Source organism: Tenrec ecaudatus, chromosome 8, assembly GCF_050624435.1.
Source record: "Tenrec ecaudatus isolate mTenEca1 chromosome 8, mTenEca1.hap1, whole genome shotgun sequence".
Lineage (NCBI taxonomy): Eukaryota > Metazoa > Chordata > Mammalia > Afrosoricida > Tenrecidae > Tenrec > Tenrec ecaudatus.
Genome location: NC_134537.1, coordinates 122,991,294 through 123,010,217, shown reverse-complemented (window position 1 = coordinate 123,010,217; position 18,924 = coordinate 122,991,294). Strand labels below are relative to the sequence as shown.

The 18,924-nt window shown below is 44.6% G+C and overlaps 1 protein-coding gene across 8 annotated transcripts in view; it reads right to left on the bottom strand.

The window, feature by feature from the left end:
- Positions 1-709: 709 nt before the first annotated feature.
- Positions 710-18,924, bottom strand: part of SORBS2 (sorbin and SH3 domain containing 2) — a 240,467-nt gene continuing 222,252 nt past the window's right edge. For all 8 annotated transcript variants that reach the window (XM_075556798.1, XM_075556802.1, XM_075556803.1 and 5 more), the window contains 3 exons: positions 8,156-8,205; positions 4,462-4,568; positions 710-2,898 (listed from right to left, as the gene is read on the bottom strand). In XM_075556798.1, coding sequence (XP_075412913.1) covers positions 2,837-2,898; positions 4,462-4,568; positions 8,156-8,205 — 219 coding nt within the window. In that variant the 3' untranslated portion in view covers positions 710-2,836. The remainder of the gene's footprint in view (positions 2,899-4,461; positions 4,569-8,155; positions 8,206-18,924) is intronic.

The following is an 18,924-nucleotide window of genomic DNA, read 5'->3' as shown; positions in this document are numbered from 1 at the left end:
GATCAGAAAATCTCATTGTGTAAATGCTCCACACACAGAGGCACCGTTCAGGGGAAGACGCCAAGCCATGTGAAGAGACATCTGGACACGTGAACTGCCCACAGAGGAGTGGAAGTGTTTTGGGATAGGTGAGAGAGAGAGAGAGAGGGAAAAGACAGGATCCCAGGGGGAATGGCTGCTATTTGCCATTTGTGTCAGAGAAAGCGATGACCCAGTGGCACATATGACTGAAATTCATTGAAAGCAGGGGTGGGGGTGGGTCGGTGGAGTGAGTAGAATCTGTCATGTCAGGATGACAAGGCCTTTTCGTGTTAGGTCTTAACATTCAAGAGAGATGTGTTGGAAATGTTCTCCAGCTTCTGGTCTGAACTCATCCTTGGGAAAGTAACGTTTTGGAGGCAGAGACATTTTAAAATGTGTGTGGGGGGTGTGTATGAGGTGTGTGTGTGTGTGTGTCTGGTGTATGTGTGCATGTGTGTGTTGGCTGACACAAACCTTTCAGCCAAAGAGTATTTACCTAATAAGACTGAGGTAGGTTTAATGAGCTTTGGTGGTGGATTTAAAAATACCCTTTTGCTGAATTGCTGCAGTAAATCTTTCCTTCATATGCGAGTTAAGAGAACACAGGGAAATGCATTTTGTCTTAGCTTATTTGACAAGTTGGCACAAAAGACGCAATTCACTTAAGGATCAGAGGAAAACTGAGGTATATACTTCCAAGCAAAATTTATTAGCTGTCTAGTCAAGAAAAAACAAAAACCACAATGACCTTTGCTGTAAGAACTCAGAGTCAGTGACCTGAGAGTCAGGTACGAATATATAACTTTTTTCATTTTAAAATCAGATACAGAGAGTAGAAACAGTCATTTTGCTTAAATATGACACAGGCAACAGATATTGAAGTCTTTTCTCAGAATAGGCATCAAAGAGTTATTCATTGCCAGTGGAAGCTGCATGCAGTTGACCTAATTTCAAACCCAAAGCTTTTAAAATATAAAGCTGGTTGTGAACAATCAAGGTGGGCTATTCAGAGCTGGTTCTTTATTTCCGTCCTAATGAAATTCCTCTGAAATCAACATCTATGTACATTTCAATCTCTCTGCTAAGACCTTTCAGCTTCATGAACTTTTGCATAAATGCTACCAAACAGCGCTATCAAAACATGCTTCTGACTGTGGCTTTTGGGAGGAGAATCTGTTCAAGGTGTTTTCCCTTAGTTGAAGTGAAGGATAAAGACCAAATCAGGAAACCTGCTCCCCGCCCCATTTTCTCAAGAACTAAAGTCTGTACAAAAAAAGGGCAAATGTATGTACAAAATTCTAGAGCCTACAGACAGTGTGAAAAGGTCAATCATTGCTACTTACGAAATGCCATAAAAAGGTTTATCTATAAGGTGCTTGAGATCCAAATATGAAGAGTTCGTATGCAAAGTCGTAAGAAATACAAAGTTGAGTGTTCGGGATATGTGTTATTCAGGCACCATCGACCATATTAAATCTGCCAGGTCCCAATAGCAGTCTGTAAGTTGCTGCTCTAGGGCATAAAATAAAACCTGAATGATTTAACATCACCTCTAAAATGTGCCTAGTTTATTCCTAGGAAATATTTTACACCACAGACCAAGAAGACCAGGCTCGACATGTTCCTGTCCTCAAATGTAGCCAGGATTCTGAGTTCCATAGAAGAAAAAAAATAATTATCATAGTAAAAATAGCTGTATTGATCATAATCCTTGCTAAACCCAGCCTTAATACGAGTGATGCTTTCAAAGTACTCTATTTCTATAAAATAACGTGGGAGACTCTTTTACATTTCCATACAACGTACAGCATATCCCATGGATTGCACGATCTCATGCGACCTCACGAGAACATGTGTCCACACAGTGAACTCTAACCTAGGAATATTGTGTACAGATACTTTCAAGTGTCTATATTAGAATAATTATTTGCACCTCTCACTAATACTGCTTTTATTTAAATTTTATCAGATAAATAAAACACTAAGAGCTCATTGTTCACGATGCTGATTATTACATTTTAATATAAAATAGCGATGCAACTTTACAACACAAGTTTTTTTCCTTTTTTTTTTTTTTGCAATCTAGTGAAACCTCTTGTATCCTCATGATTACAACCAAAGGCTCTTATTCAATGACTGTTTGCACTTCTTAAAAGTACAACAGAAACAAAAATTGCAGGAAGAGACTCCTATTTGGGAACTCACATTCCGTCACCAACATCACCCTCGTCCATAGCAAGGTTCCTACTCTAGATTTTATAGTCAGTGTGCATATTACAACCCATGGGTGCAGGCAAACGAGCGGAAGAACAGTTGTCATATTGTGTAAACCAGGGCACTAGGCAAACTCAGGAAAAGCAATCGATCGCCAAGCTAAGAAGATGGAAATGCGAGCCACAGCGTTGGTAAAAAGAATCCACAATCTTCTGACTGCCTGAGGGGAGGACATCTTCCAAAACACTCAAGTCCCAGCAGAGCTTCCTTGAGACGCTATTTTATGTATCTTTTGCCTTAAAGGTGTTATTCTTTTCAAGTACAATGTTTTTTCTTTATAATCCCACCTACGAATTTTGAAAAGTTTCGAGAAGAAAGCAGAAATCTCAACTTTTGACGCGGAAGCTATTCTGCCCCTCTCCCTCCAGGCTGGGCAGCGGTGGTAACTCTGCTGGTGGGTTGGTTTGGCGTCAGGTGGCGATGGTGATGGCGGGTGATTCCCAACTAGAAGGCGTGGCAGCAGGAGGCCTTGCGGGGTGTTTCAGGCCAGTTTATGCGGATGTGTTGCTGAAATGCGGCTTAAAGAAGGAGGGAGAGGGAGTCACAGCCTCTTGACATAGTTTCCGGGAAAAGTACCAAAGAATTTGGTTCTTCTCGAGGTTCCTGAAAATAGAAGCAATAAGTGAAAGCTGGCAAGCCCAGCGAAGGAGCAGTCCTACATGTGGGCTCGGAAATTTCCCGTTTGCCGGGCTTCCGGCAGAAAGCAAGCCCCCCAGGCACTGGAAAAGGGAAACCAAACACAGGAAAGAAAAACACCATTCCGTTAAGTCAAAACAAGCTGATTTATCTGTCCCCCCAGAAGCACTCGCTACCCGTGAGCGGCTGGATGGACCCCACCACCATCAGGTTAAACAGAGGAAAGACACCCAGCCATCAGGCTGCTGCTAAGGTCAAGCACTCATTTTCTAAAGAAAGGGCCCAGCTGGCAATGCGTTAGGATGGGCGAGGAAAGGCCCAGAGCAAGGCTGCGTTCAGCTTCCTTCAGCCCAGGGAAGGGGCTGCCCTCAGGGAGTTACTCGGCCCCTCGCTGTCTGCAGGGCTACAAACGCAACCGAACAAAACAATGCACTTTCTGGAAGATAATGCCAGTGATGCTCTGGGAAACTGGAACTCTCCCCAAGCATTTTCACATCTGCGGACGATCAAAAACACAGATTTTGAACAAATTGTGAAGGCCTTAGAAAAAAGAAAAAGATGCATCCCTGTGCGGGTGGGAGCCCCGTCGCCAAGCACGGCTTCTCCCGTGGGAGGCAAGCCCTCAAGGCCATCTTTAAGAGGGTCCTTCATGTTGAGGGACAGAATCCCCCTGAAGCTTTTTGTCACCGTTGGTGCACAACGCTCAGTGGACTGCTGGAACTTTGTTCTCATTTAGAGTCCGAAGAGCATGCTAGCTTGGTGATCATCCCCTTGTCTCCCGCCCCTGAGCTGGTAAGCCATTGAATTGTCTTCTGTATGGAAAAGAAAGTGTGTGTGTGTGTGTGTGTGTGTGTGTGTGTGTGTGTGTGTGTGTGTGTGTAGAGCACACGAGGTGTCTGTTCCTGCATTGTGTGTGTGTGTGTGTGTGTGTGTGTGTGTGTGTGTGTGTGTGTAGAGCACACGAGGTGTCTGTTCCTGCATTATTCCACCACTGATGGAATCTTCTGACCGCTCACCTCTTGCCTTTCTGGGAATATCTTTTAACTGGGAGGAAGGGACTGCCCTTCCGTTGTGACCACACATTATAACGAAAGCAAATCATGGGGCTTTCAGGGTACATACATCAGGCCTAGTAAATGAGCGAGTCACTCATTTATTATTGCTCCCTTGGCTATCAAATCCTAATGGACTGTAACATTCTCCACCGGACAGTGTATTGATTGTTTTCATGTAGAAAACGTGTGTGTGTGTTTCCTTTGCGGATCTCATTCTAGCTAGAGCTGTTTACAGAATTGCCCTTCCCTCCCTGAATGGAAAGTAAAATGAGGGGAAAATCGAAGGCACCTGGAGCAGTCAGTTGTAAGCGGCAGTAACTGCAATTGCTGTGGGATCACATCATGCTTCTGAGTATGAAGGGTCAAAGGCATGGTGAAAGCAGCGAAAGCTTGGCTCTCGGGTTGCATCAGGCAAATGAGCAAACACAGGCAAATTATGAAATAACCACACGTGAGAGAAGAAATCTCCACCTACCCACAAACCAGCCATCGTCACACTTTTCCATCACATCAATGATGTCACTCTCTCTGAGCTCCAACTCATCTTCATTCCTAGGAGTATAGTTATACAGAGCCTGAAACCTTAAACAGGACAAATGGGTTGTTTAAAAACATCTTTGCTCCTTTGTTACACTACGATATTCATTTCACGTTAGCATTTTGAGTCTTGTGAACATGAGCAGGCAGTCTACGTCTTTGCTAGACATTTAGCATAGGTAGAAATATTCAGGCTTTCATGGGAATTAGACCGCTCTGATAACTTTTCAAATATTCATGGAAGAGCATAACATCCATGGATTGGATAAACCACTGTAGCATTTAAAAGTCAGACCTGCACTGCAGTGGGCTAGTGATATCATGTCTATTATACAGACAGCAAACAGCAGGACAGAATACCAAAGGGCTGTTTTAATGATTCAGCTATCCAAAAAATGAGAAGGCAGTCCAGTTTTAGCTAGCCCTCTTTAGAGGCAAAGAGTTCAGGCTGTCAAATTGAATTCTCAAGCGATTCTACATGGAACTGTATAAACTATCTCAGACATAAGCCTTAGAGATCATCACAGGGGAAGTGCTGTGACGGGGGAATGAAAACAAACAAATAAACAACACAGTTAAATTTCATAAATAGCATGAGTGTTTTCTGCAGATGTAGAACTTATCTGATGCAGGTCACCTGTAGAGTTAAGTGGCTCTTAGCTTACCCTGTGCTTCGTTGTCATTGAGTCAATAAAACAGTAGATTGTAGACCAAATTTTAAAAAATTAGTCCTGGAGAAATTGTATTTCATGAAAAAATTATAAAGAATTTGTTTAATTGGTATAAAGAATTAGTGATCAAAGACACGTTTCTTTTCCCCAGCAGAACTCCTTGACAGAATATGTTGTGGTGACACTGATGGGCAATAAATCCAGATGCTGAATTTATGATCAGAAAATACTTTGAATTTGGATCAATATTACTAACGTGGGTTGGCATTTTCAGAAAGTGAAGGATTCTTAGAAAGTTGAAGACACAACATCTAGTGGTCCAGAAGATCGGGGAATGTTTGATACACGGTTCATCAGAAAACTTACTAGTACTGTGAGGAAAATTTTGAGAACCCTTGAGAGTTTTCAAAATTATCAGTGTTTTAAAAAGTTGTTACTATTGTAGACTGTTCAGGAACGAGAATGGGTTATTTCTCATTACTTTACTCATTTAGAAAGTACACTTTGGTAGACCCAAACTCTTTCGTGGTGTGAGCTCAAACATTGTATTGTGAATGAGGGACATGGCTCCCTCAGTTCCCACTTTGTCCGTGAGAGCCTTTCCAGACCGGGGGACCTAGATAACACAGGCCTCATGTGGGTCTGGGGAAAAACTGGTCATGTGAGGCGCCCAGCACCCTCTGCTAGAAAACATCTTCCAAAGCCTGCGATTCCAACATTGCAGATTTCTTTAGTATCGTGTCGTCTTCCTCGTGAACGATTTTAACCACTTAGACTCTTTTAAAAATGGGCGTCTGCGGTTTTTTTCTGATTGCGGGGAGGGGAGAAAAGGTAGCAAGAATTCCTGAGCACTGTCAGAAAAGACAGAGAGGACTGGAGCACACACCTGAGCAGTTCGGATGCTTGCTTAGGGCGGGCCTGGCTGAAGCAGTGAGAGCGTTTTGCTGTTAGCCAGGGCCTGCAGGCTGCGCAGGTGGACGGATGGTATTCTTTGTATGTGCAGGGGGGGGGGGTGTGTTGATTTTAACACGGGATGGAAAGATCCAGTTAGAAAGGGGAAGGAGCGGCATAGTCATGACCCTGTTTGGTTTTGTGGTTTTTTTCTAATTTCACATGGGAAGGAGGGAGACAGTCATTACTGGGCGCTAACTTGCTCTGGGAGATACCGAATCACTGACTGAACCCGTCAGGCATCAGCCTCTCCCCGGCCAGGTCTCCAACCACTCACAGAGACAGGCCTATCTATTGAAGGTCACAGCCCCTGGCTGCTAGAAGAATCTCAAGGTCCCCAGAGCTGAGAGACCCCAAGGGCACAAACTGCTCTTTCAGTTTGAAATGAGGAGAGCAGCCTGTGCTTGTCAAATGTTACTTGCCACTCTGATTTTATTAGAGCAAAAGATAAATAAAAAGACATGGGGGAGTCTGATGGAATCCTAGAAAAGTATTCTGGAACGCTCTTAGCTCTGTTGGCTTTCAAAGCCAGAGCTGCATGCAGACAAGAAGAAATGTGACCGAATGGCCGTCGGGAAACACTGTTGGTGAGAGGAGCGCTGGCAGTGACGCCAGGATGCCTTTCGAATAGGAAACCATATGAAGCCAAACAGTATGCTTTCTCGGAACATGTGTAGACACACAAAACAGGATGCTTCCCCTTCCCGCCCAGGCCTGTTCTTTTTAAGCACACGGGATCGAGTGACGTCTCACGAGGTTGTAATCCAGTAGAAACTGGATATAGAAGGGTTGGTAACGTCTGAAGTTAACAACGGGCTCTGCGGTTCTGTAAGCGCCCAAACGTCCTGACCACGGTTGGGAGTATTAAGTCCGTAACAGAGAGCATTTTAAAATTCACAAGCACCTGACAGCACGCAGTAGAACCCAAACAGCCCCGGAATGCCTTCATGCAGTTGGTATTCCTCATGGGAGCCTACTACTGATTAAGCTAATAATCAAAAGCTTCAGGTTACAAATTGTATTTTGAAGTTTTTCAGTTAAGTGGAAATTTAAGTTGTTCTTACCCCTACCACTGATACAGACTCTTTTCTCAGCAATAAAACCTTCCTGGCTGTACTTGGTGAGAGCCAGTCTCAGGTGGGAAGTGTTGTTTTTTGGGGGACAAGCTTTTAGCTGAGGTCAGGAGAAGGTCTGCGAAGAGTGAGGATGGGGGGGGGTAGATGGGCAGGAAGGCCCCCACCAGCCAGAGCCCGTTGTAGGTCTTCAGGTGAGTCAGGCTCTGGGGAGCTCTGGGGGAGGAAGGGGGGGGCAGCTGTCTGCTCCTGTCTAGAGTTAGAGTTTCCTATCTCAGAACAGGTGGAGGGCAAACGGGCCTTGATGACCTTGAGAGCAGACATGGAGCAGAAGCATCCTAGAAAACCAAGAACATTTTAAAGGCAATGTGTGACACCTGGAGGTGGATTGGATTTATGAAAGAAAAAACCCAAAACAAAACACCATGTTTCAAAGGCATGTTCCCGGTCCTATGGAAAGTAAGCAGCATTTCACAAGACTGCTATTTTCAGAAGAGCATTCTAAGAATGCAGTTTGGGGATTATGGTCCTAATTTATCACTTGGATTTTTCTTTGGGTTTTCATGTCCCCGAATATGTGGAAAAACAACGTCAGCACGTTTCGTGGGCATCTTAAAAGCTATGGATACTAGCATCTACAGGACCAGTCAAGCAGAGAGGGAGCCAGGCTGATACATCTTAGGAATCACATTAGCCTTGGGTGACTTTCCCAGGCCGCCTCTGTAAAGCTCGGCTTTAGGAAACGAAACAACACTCATGTCAGCATCTGTAAGCCAGTGGGCATGATGCCAATTGGTCTTCATCTAGGGCCCATGTTTCTTTCTGTGAGCCACTCCAGCTCTTCCACTTGCAAAGTGCCCCCTGCTTGGGCACAGGGCCCCTCTGCGGGGGGGGGATCAAGCTCGTCTCGAGGGTGGAAGATAAGGACAATACTTACGGTTCCCCCCCACCTTGAGTGTTTCCATGAGTGAACACAGGACGCGGTGGCTGAAATGAAATGAAATGATTTTCAATGTAATCAATGTTTCAACTGGAACTGATTAAAAGATAATCGGGATAATGACAGGGTACTTTTCTTGACACTTACTACTTCCTGTTATAAAAAACCAAGAGGAAGAAAAAAAAGAAAGCCCAATAAAAGACTTCTCGGCAGGATTAATAATGGGAATATTTTGAAGGGCGTTTGAGATCAAAACAATGTTCAAATGTTTTGAACGCATCTACGACCTAGTCTGCCAAGGCTTTACATGAAGTTGGGGTTCAGTCCCATTGATTTTTCAAAGGCCAGGAATACGGCAAAGACAGGGACGCCACGCCAATGGATGGGAAGTGTCGGGAAGTGTAGACACTGTCACACAACCGGATTCTCTGGCATTTCGTCACACAGGCAGAGAAGAAATAACATTGAATGGAACAGCCAAGTAGCCACATCCATTTTTTAATATTGCTTCTTCACAAACAACATTCTCACGTACAGCACAGATGAAAATATCAATAGGCAGACATCCCATGCTACATTTGAATCAGTGCTCTCCGTTCTCGATGCCAGGGTGAAAACACATGCATTTTTCAAAAAGGGAAACAGAGAACTTTAAGTGGAATGCAACAAACAATATCCAGGGGAACATGTAACATTTTACCTTAGAAGAGAAATATTGGTAGAAATTTCCAGTGCACTGAACTCTCAAAAGAGTTTCCTTTCTTTTTAAACTAAGCATCAAGACCAGTATCTGTAATAGATACTTATAATATTGGAAATGACAAGCCTCAGCATCCCATATAGCCACACAAATATTGCAAGGAGGGAAAAGTTAATACACTTGCTGAAAGTGCAAACTCAGGGTGCTTTGTACCAAATGATTGAACATCTTCCTTTAAAGGGGAAAATTTGTTATCATTCATGCACAACACATTTCAAAGGAATTGTCTCCTAAAACAGTAGCTGTCTAGTGCAATAAGCTACATTAGGTTTCGCATGACAATTATTGAAAGTAACTCTTTGAGGACAAGTCAGCTCGCCATTAGATTCATGCCCTTGGACCTGAGGACCAATTCCTGGACTCGCAGAGTTACGAGTGGATTCCTGATCTGCGGGTGGGGGTATTTCCCTACAATTGTGCAGACATCCCACCTGTCCAAGCTCGGAGGGGATGTCTGGGGTTCTCTCAGCCCGAATCTGTGATGTGCCCCTTCCAAAATTCTTTCTCTCGTCCTTCCCACCCAGGCTGTCTGTCGAGCCCAGGAACATGAGGAACTTACATTATTAAATGTAAAGCTTTAGCTTATTAAAGCTAATAAAAGCTTATTATTGGAAGTGCTTAAAAAACAAGAGTTTCAGAAATCCCATCAATAGTATGGAAATACAATACACAAACTGAAACTATGGCTTTTATGACTTAAGAGCGTGAAATAGGTGGCTTCTCTACATCAATATAAAAGTACTACCAATGTATCTAATGTCAAAATGAGAAACTATTCCAGTTTTAGAATTATTTTTTTTTTCGCCTCGCCGCCCCTCCAGTTTTAGAATTATTAAGACTGAATTGTTCCCTAGCCACTGTTAAGGGCATTTACTTTAATGTCTATTAAAAACATAAGAAGAGGTAATATAAGTTACTACAAGCCTATATCCTATTAAATTTCTTCATGTTATCTTATTATATGTTTATAATTTTATGCTTAAGATATGTGTATTTTAAAATAATTTTCTAATCTTGTTTATTTTTATGACTACAGTATAATATTCCTTACATATGTATGTTTATCATCATTTTCTTAACAATTTCTCCATCTCTTTTTGAAATTAAGGCTGGTCTAATATTTTGAGTTATAAATGGCAATACAAGCAAAGAAATTTTTTTTCATTTGAGTCATTTCCCTAGAATATATTTCCAGGAATAAAATTTCGGACCAAAAAAAGTGTACATTGAAACTGCATGGTTTTGAAATAGTGTTTATCATTCAAAACATTTAAAAAGCCCTCATATTCCATATTTCAAATCTTATACCAAGACAGCTACAAAGCATAGCAAAGTGATAAATAAGACAAGAATGTTTGAGTTTAAAGAAGATGTTTTTAAAAAAGAAATTTCATTTTGCTCCAAAAATGGTGTGCCAATTTCTAGATGGAATTCTTATACAGTGCTGTGGTGGGTTAGGCATTAGCCTGCTAGCTGCAAGATAGGTGGTTCAAACTCACCCCCTCCCTCACGTCTCTGAAGGAGCAAGCTGAGACTGTCTACTTCTGGAAAGGTTTACAATCTCAGTGACTTCCTAGCGGGTTGCTTTCAGCTGTAAATGATCTGATGGCAGTGGGTTTGGAGTTTTTTTTAAAGAATTAAAGTCACATGATGACATCCTAGTGTTTGATAAACTGCTTGGCTTCATTTTATTGCTCTCTTGTGTTAAACTATGGCTGTTCTTACTGGCACGGTGTACAGACTTGTGACAGAGTAGAACTGCCCCAAAGGGGGTCCTCCTTATGGGCACGCAATGCCAGCTCTTCCTCCCTGGCAGCTGCTGGGCTCTGACCACCACCCTGGCAGGTAGAAGCTGAGCAGTCACTGTTGCATCTCGGGGGCTCCTAAAACATGGCTATAACTGTGAGAGTAAGGTCTTTATTAATATAAACAATGGACTTTTAAACATGCCTATCACCTTTTAGTTATCCTCATTACAATTCTACCAATGCAGTTCCTTCAGCCTAACCCCTGGCATACATCCTTGAAGTTAATTGCACCTTGAATGGTCACAGAAACTGGAGTATTCCTATAAGCACACGGCGTCCTTAATCCCACACGCCTCTGTCTCCAGCACTTGTGTTAAGGGGGTACCAGCCAGTCTTGTCCTTGCTCTTAGCCTGCTTCCCTAATAAGTCCGTCCTTCCTTCCTTCCTTCCTTCCTTCCTTCCTTCCTTCCTTCCTTCCTTCCTTCCTTCTCCTTTAAAAGAAACCTATTTTTTTTCCTTACAGCTACCTAGTCCTTCTACTGTTCACTCACATAGGCCAGAATTTATCATTGCTTTCATTAGTAGGGAAGTTGTGTGACTATCCTAATAATTGAGTATTCAAACTTTCCTAAACTTACCTTTAATAGGCATAATCTCCAAATTAAAGTGATCAACTAGGAATCAGGTTTAAGGAGAGAGGACAAGTCATAGATGAGCTATTTTCTTATATCAATGTTAGGCCACCAGCAAAATCAGTAATATTACTAGTTATTTGTGAGGACATGCGTGTCGTTCCGGTTGGGGCATTGATCTTGGAGAGCTGCCTCAATTGCCTTATTCCTAAAATAAAGCAAGTTGTACAAGATGAGGACTTTTGCCCCCTCAAGGAATCCACATGTTCACAAATACATTTCTGTATGTAAAGGGTCCGGTCCAGGACCAGCCTTATGTCTGTGATGCGTGACATTTATTGGTTGGTTCTCCTGAGATTCAGCTGTGTAAAAACAATGATGAGAGTGATTGTATTTCCTTTCGTTGATCAGTAACTGAAACCCACAGAGAACGAGCGATTCCCTAAGAGCACAATTAGGAAAGAAGAAGCATAACCATTTTGACTCCCGCTCCTCAGTGGAGACCAGAGCACGACCAAGCTCATCGCCCGCATCGTGCTCCTCACACACATATTTGGATGCCATCCCCGGGGGGGGAGTGGGGACCAGTTGGGCTTCTAGCATGCAAAACCACAAGTCACTCCACAGGCTCTACGCCTGTACAGAGCGACAGTCCCAGAAACCCGCAGGGGCAGTCCCACCCTTTTACAGTCCCTATGCCTTAGCATCGACTTCATAGCAGAGACGATCTTGGTCCTGTCCCTCGGGTGTTAAACTAGGGCTTTGGATCACCTGGGGATCTTGTTAAAAGGTATGTTCTGCTTCAGTAAATCTGGGGTGGAAATGCAAATACCCAGGCTGGGTTCAACCCTGGGTTAGAAGGCCTGGTTCCTAACTTGGGTGCCGTTTCCGCAAGGAGGAAGAGGCATGCATCTGCACCCCACTGCCACCTAATGGTGAGTAATGAAGGCAACGTGCTCACATGACATTGGCCTTTGGCCAGTTCTCACCAAGTCACTCTAGCCTAGTGGTTCTCAACCTTCCTAATGCTGGGACCCTTTCATAGAGTTCCTCATGTCATGGTGACCCCCCAACCATAAAATTATTTGCATTGCTACTTCATAACTGTAATTTTGCTATTGTTATGGATCGGGTGACCCCTGTGAAAGGGTCATTTGACCCCCCCACCCCCAAAAGGGGTCGAGACCCACGGGTTGAGAACCACTGCTCTAGCCTGACTTCATTTAAAAAGGATATTTTAAAGACTGCAGGATCAATGATGCAGAATAGATACACATCTGTTTCCCTGACGACATTTTCCCCTTCCCGTGATATAAGTGCCCAGAAGGAATCCCTCTGTGCCTGCGGGTATTTTTAGTCGGCGCTCATTTCTTTTTTTAACTGAGTCAGAAGTGACGGGCTCGATGGCAGTGAGTTTTGGGTTCCAACCCCAGAGACCCCTGCCATGGCGAGTGGATTCTGATTTACAGTGACCCCATGTAAGCTGGACAGCTTTCCGGGAGCTGAGAACCTCACATTGCTTCTGTGGTGGGTTTGAACTGCAGACCTTGCGGTTAGCAGTCCAGTACTTACCTGCAGCACCATTTCGGAGCGCCTTAATTACGTGATGAGATCCTTTTAGGAGTCATAACTTCTTAGCAGTTCTGTGATAAAACTAGGGCAGTCTACATTTGTGCCATTCAGATGGCTTGCAGGAGCTGTGAACTGGAGATTGTGTGTGTGTGTGTGTGTGTGTGTGTGTGTGTGTGTGTGCAGGTTAATACAGTCAGTGTGCTAGAAATTTTGAGGGAGAATTCTATCATGCTTTACATTTTTTTAATCCTTTTCATGAGTTTCCAGAGTGCAATAAAAACTAGGTAACTGATGGCTATTTAGCTCATTCTTTGGGGATACAGCAATCTGCTCCTCCACCCCCAACCCCCATACATGCTTTCTCATGAAGGCATGGAACATTTATGGATGGGCCTCACCAATGACAGGAAAACCCTTTTGTATTTTAACTCGGGAAGATCCTTTAGGGTAGTCTAAGAATCTCTGCTAATGGAGGGAACGTCCTCTCTCAGTGGTTAACACACTTTTGTGCCTCGTGAAAAAAATGAGGACTTACTGGGCGAAGAACGAGCCCCAGGAGAGCAGTGGGTGAGCACTCAGCGGCTGGCCGCCAGGCTAGCAGTCGGGACCCACCTGGGAGTTCCACAGGAGACAAGACCTGGTGACCTGTCCCAGAGGGATCACAGCGGAGGAAAACCCAGGTCGGAGTTCTAGGCTGTCTGTCATCTGGGGTTGTTCAGACATGGAATTCGACTTGATGGCTCACAACAACAGGCAAAGCAAAGACACACAAAGCAACAAACACAGAGAAGTACCTACGTTTTTAAAAAGTGGAGAAGGAAAACTTTGAATCGAAGCCCTTAAGAATTCGAAACGCAGAACCATGGTTATGTCACAGGCGATGTAAGGGGAAACCAGGCCTCCTGAAGTAGTGGGGAAAGGAGTTTCGGCCAGTGGTTCGCAACCTGGGGGTGGAACAACCCTTTCACAGGGTCACCTAAGACCATCGGGAAACAGCTATTTCTGATGTTCCTAGGAACCCAGACACCGCTCCGCTCTGTTTCCAGGCAGGTCCGTCCACATGCAGAGATGCTGATCTGGTGAGAAAGCAGCTAACTCCACCTTTGCATGGACATTGTCTTTTAAGATTACTAAGTGTAGCAATGTAGTCCACTGTTGCTATGTGAAGACTGTTACCCATGCTACACCATGCTTCAAGACAAAATTTCATTTATTTGTCATTAGAAATAAATATTTCACAACATAGGACATATTGTTTTTGTGATGAATCACTATGCTTTAATGATGTTCAATGTGTAACAATGAAAATGCACTCTGCATATCAGATATTTACACGATGATTCATAACAGCAGCAAAATGACAGTGATGAAGTAGCAACAAAAATAATTTTATGGTTAGGGGTCACCACAACATGAGGACCTGCATGAATGGGTTGCCGCATTAGGAAGGTTGAGAACCACTGACTTAGGCTGAGATGGAAACCCCCAACGCCTTTGGCTGCGTTCCTCAGAACGGTCACGGCCATTCAGGATCCATTCGTGTAACGGACTGTGGCTGTGGCAGCCTGCGGTGGCTGGAGGCACGCCGTGTGGCTGCATCCAGGCTGCCGTGAAGCTGCGGAGTGTGCTCGGGGCCGGGCCAGGGGAGGTGGTCACGTGAGCGGAACACCACCAGCAGAGCTACCCGGTATTGTGAAACACGGGTTGGATGTTTCAAATGAAATAAGCGACATGACACAGAAGCAAACGAGACATGGCTGGAAGCGTTGTGAGCTCAGTAAAGTGACTGGTGACGGTGTGTTCTTAAACCAAGTGGCTAGCAAGCAGCCATGTCCGCAGACCATGTGCCTAAGACGCATGAGACAGAGACATAACGCGCAGCAGTTCTGTCTTATTGGGTGCAGAAGGTGGCCATGTCTTTGGATTGGGGAGACCTCACTCACGGAAGAGGGAGGAGGCCCGTTGGTCAAAGACTGAGGATAAGAGGGGGGAGTGGAGCTGCCCTCATGGCTCCTGTGGGCCAGGGCACGGCAGCCCCCAGAAGAGACACCCCCCCCACACCCCCACCCCCGCTGAAAGGAGCGGGCCTAGGAAGTCTGTCAACCCTACCCTGTGGGACCCGCTGAGTGCTGGGACAGGTGAGCCACAGGGCCTCCTAGCCGTCCCTGGGCTGCGCGGAGGCTTGACCAGGACAGAGAGCTCTCTCTTAAAGTCTTCCTGGAAAAGTCACAAGAAGTTAGTTAGTTATGCTCTCCATGTTGGGGCCCTCAGAGAGGGGGGGGGTCCCCGTTATTCCCCCTATGCACACACAGCATGCCAAACCCCGAGATCAGAGAGGAGCAGGGGGAGCCCTGGGGTTGCCCCCCACCCCAGTTTCCCACCGCAGGCCCCACAGAGGAGTTCTAAAAGGGAGCTTGTCTAGTGAGGATGTTAGAGGGCAATGCAGACGTCTAAAAGCACACACCAGGAGTGCTCCCAGTTATGAGATTGCTTAAGAATTGGGTTTAAGATATCCTCAAATCGTATCTGTTTTCTTTGTGCCTACCTGAATAGGCGCAAGGTAGGAATAAAGAAAATTTGATTCGTGGCCATCCTATTTCAAGGAAAGTGTCAAACACTTGTTGGAGGCAAACTTTCCTAACAAAACACGTGAGAACGAACTCTAGATCTTTCTAAGGGAATTGTAATTAAACATGGAATACTATCTAACTATAGCATCCCGTGAATACTTTGCTATTTCTTTTTAATATGACAATGAATGGACTAAAGTGTTTTTTTTGAGGGGTGGTGGTGGGGCGGCATGCATATGTCCTGTTTTCTTATTAATACAAGATCTAGCAATGTATTATCTGGTATTTGGTTTGGCTTAAGAAAACATTAGCATTTGAAAAGGCTTTTAAATAAAAATATTTTTTCTTAACTATTACTTAGGAAACTTTTTAACAATCATTAGTAATGACTGACTTCAAACCCCGAGTCTGGGGATGTGATGGCTTATGTATGTATTTGCTTCGGCCTTGTGGCATTCTCTTTGTCATTCTCAGTGATGGAACTCCGAGTGTGGCCTTTTCCACTCATCACCAGAACCTCTCCTTCCATGTTCAAGTGACAGACTAGGAGGGTGCATCTGTTTGAAGCTGATGGTTTCAGGCTCCCTGAAAACTTTTCTGAGATGGACTGACTACATGTCCCGATGGTCATTGCATTGCATTCATCATTAAAAAAATTATTATTAAAAAAAACAGAGTTGACCTAAGCCAGTTGCTGTGCGGTCAACTTGCACGTGTTGCAGAGTGGAACTCTCCCTGGGGTTTTCCCGGCTGGGACCTTTCAGAAGTAGATGGCCAGGCCTTACTTCCGAGGTGCCCCTGGGTGAGTTCGAACAACTAACCTTTGATTGGCAGCTGAGTGTGTTGACCATGTACCCTACCCAGGGTCTCCTTAGTGGTACGCTTCATATCAGCAAAGCTGCCGGCCTGCAAATCCCGGAGATGGGAGTGTTGTCAATGGCCACGAAGGGAGTGTTGTTCCTGCATCCTTATCCACCGATTTGTTTGGAGGAAGAATATGGCCCTCAATGCCTCAGGCTTGGCCAAACCTGCTGATGAACGGGAGGCGTTGCGAGGCAAGGAGACCACTAAGAAGTGACAGAGGGTGATGGCCATGCTCGACTTAGAACAAGGAGTCCTTGTTATTCTGATTCAGATCTTAGTTCATTTTCCTCCTCAACCAGGTCATCGCTGGTATGCCCACAATCCTTTGCAAAAATTTAGGGGTGCTCTGTCATGGATCATATCAAAAGGTTCAGGACAGAGGAGGAGGAAAATGTGGAACGAAACTTAAAATCAGGAGCAAAGACCAGGCTTACTGGTCCGGATAGAGGCTCATGGGACCCCAGAGACTGTGGCCTGTAGTCACCTTTCAGGTCTGGGGCTTAATTTTCAGCCACACAATAGACAGTCTTAGAATAATCACCCCTTTCTGATCCAAGGAGCAGCCTTGACCTAAAGACTTCAGTAGTATTAGGGGGAGGCAACAGGGAGGCAGGGATGACATATTGGGTGCTGGGTGCTGAGTGAGAGGACCCAACTGTGAAAGGCAACACTGATGACCTGCTCTGCAGACCTTCGCCCAGGGCATAATAAAAAGTTAATAATACTAATATTAATAATTGGGGCTACAGGCCAGGCTCATGACGTTAAAAGTTGGCAGTAAGTATTCCCATAGCTTTTCAGACCTTGTGAGTTGGCACAAATCTCAAAAATGCACATCTTCAGCGCCTCTAGCGACATGCAGTAAACCACGCTCAAGATGCAGTTACCTTTAATTTTGGTGAACACATCTCCTGCTGGTGAGAGTACTTAGGGAGGAGAGGAGGTAAGTGAGGCTGGGTGAGCTGAGAAAGCGTAGAGAGCAGGTCAGAGACAGGGGCGGAGGGAGAATGAAATGGAGGGGAGGAAGGCGGGCCTCTGGAAATAGGTGCAGTCATTTGCTCTCCGGAAGTAAGTGAAGGTGGCTTCAACATTGAGGAAAGACAAGGTGCGATTATCTTGTGGTCAGGTGAAGTTCATGGTCCTTAGATACTACCCCCGAAACATAAATCATGTTGAAGTTACCAAACACCCCAGGAAGTGGCATTTCTAACAAAAGCAATAACCTTTGCTTTTTGAATTTGATTAGAAATTCCCAATGAGTCGGTTAAATTTGTCTGATCTAGTGCCTGTAGGACACGCTACACTTTTATGATAGATCTCGCTGGTGACTCGTTCTGAACGTGAAGGACAGAAAGACTCTTTAGCCCAGCAATAGCTATTGGTAATTTATTAATAGAGCAGGTTGAGAAAGAACCAGCTTAGAACAGGGGTAGAGAAATTAAGGAACTGACTACAGAACTCCATGCTACTGCTGTGGACCAAACTGCTTGCCCAATCCCCCTTTAAAGAGCAATTACAGTGAAGGGGAAATTAATGATTACATAGTTGCCTAGAAACGGATCTTCACTGTTACATATGTTTTGTGTGTGTGCGCACGTGCATGCGTGTGTGTTTACACCCAGGCAAACGAGGCTGGCTTCTTTATCTAGGTGGCTTTTTCTCTGCCGCTTGAGAAGCCACCGAAGCCTGAGGACGGGGGCCTCATGGGCACTGGCCACTGTTGAACCCCAAGAACACCCTAACTCTGAGATTTACAGATACTTTTTGGGTGGCGGGTTTGGCAACAGAAGCCCCTTGCAGAGAAGGCTTTGCCAAGTGCCACACAGGAGCCACCCCTTTTGTGTCGTGCTTTCCTTGCTCGCCAGCCATCGGGCTTGCCTTTGATCTATATTCCTTGCAAAATCAAGATGCTGTTTTTAAAAAGAGAAGGTTCTAAGTTACAGATTCAAGGTTTTCCCTCCTTCATTTATGAAACCATGGTCCAAGGCTCTTTGTAAGACAAAGCTGGGGTTCCCATTCCTAACAATTTAGCCCCTTGAAGAAAATGATTGCTTGAGAAGTACCCAAGGGGTCATAGAGTAGAGGACTATTTCCTCTCGCTTCTTCCCACCCCCCCCCCCACACCTTTTCCCTGTCTGTCTCCCCGCCTCCCTTGCTGCCATTCTAGCAGATGTGTGGGACGGGACTTTCTCACCTCAATACTGGGCTCATCTCCCTGTGTATCAAACAGTAGACAGGTGGGTCTTAGAACAGTGTCTGACAGTAAAAGCTCTAAGAATAGCCTTCATCACTAATGTTGGGAACTTATCCAAGCTATATAAATTATCATTGTTTGGCACGAAATTTTAGCCATGAAAGGTAATGGGATTATATCATATATTTATGTCATCATATTAAAATAGTTTACATACAGCCTTCTCCACCTGTAACTGACACAGTGCTTGTATGGCTTATAAAGAAATCTTCTAAAGCGATGTCAGGTGGCTATTTAGTACTGCGATTCACTACACTGCTTCACCAGGGTAAGACTGGTTAGTTCCACTGCAATTGGGAAGAATTAAAATACCTCATCACTGGCTTGCGCTGTATCACGGTCTTTTTGAGACATCCCAGACTCTGT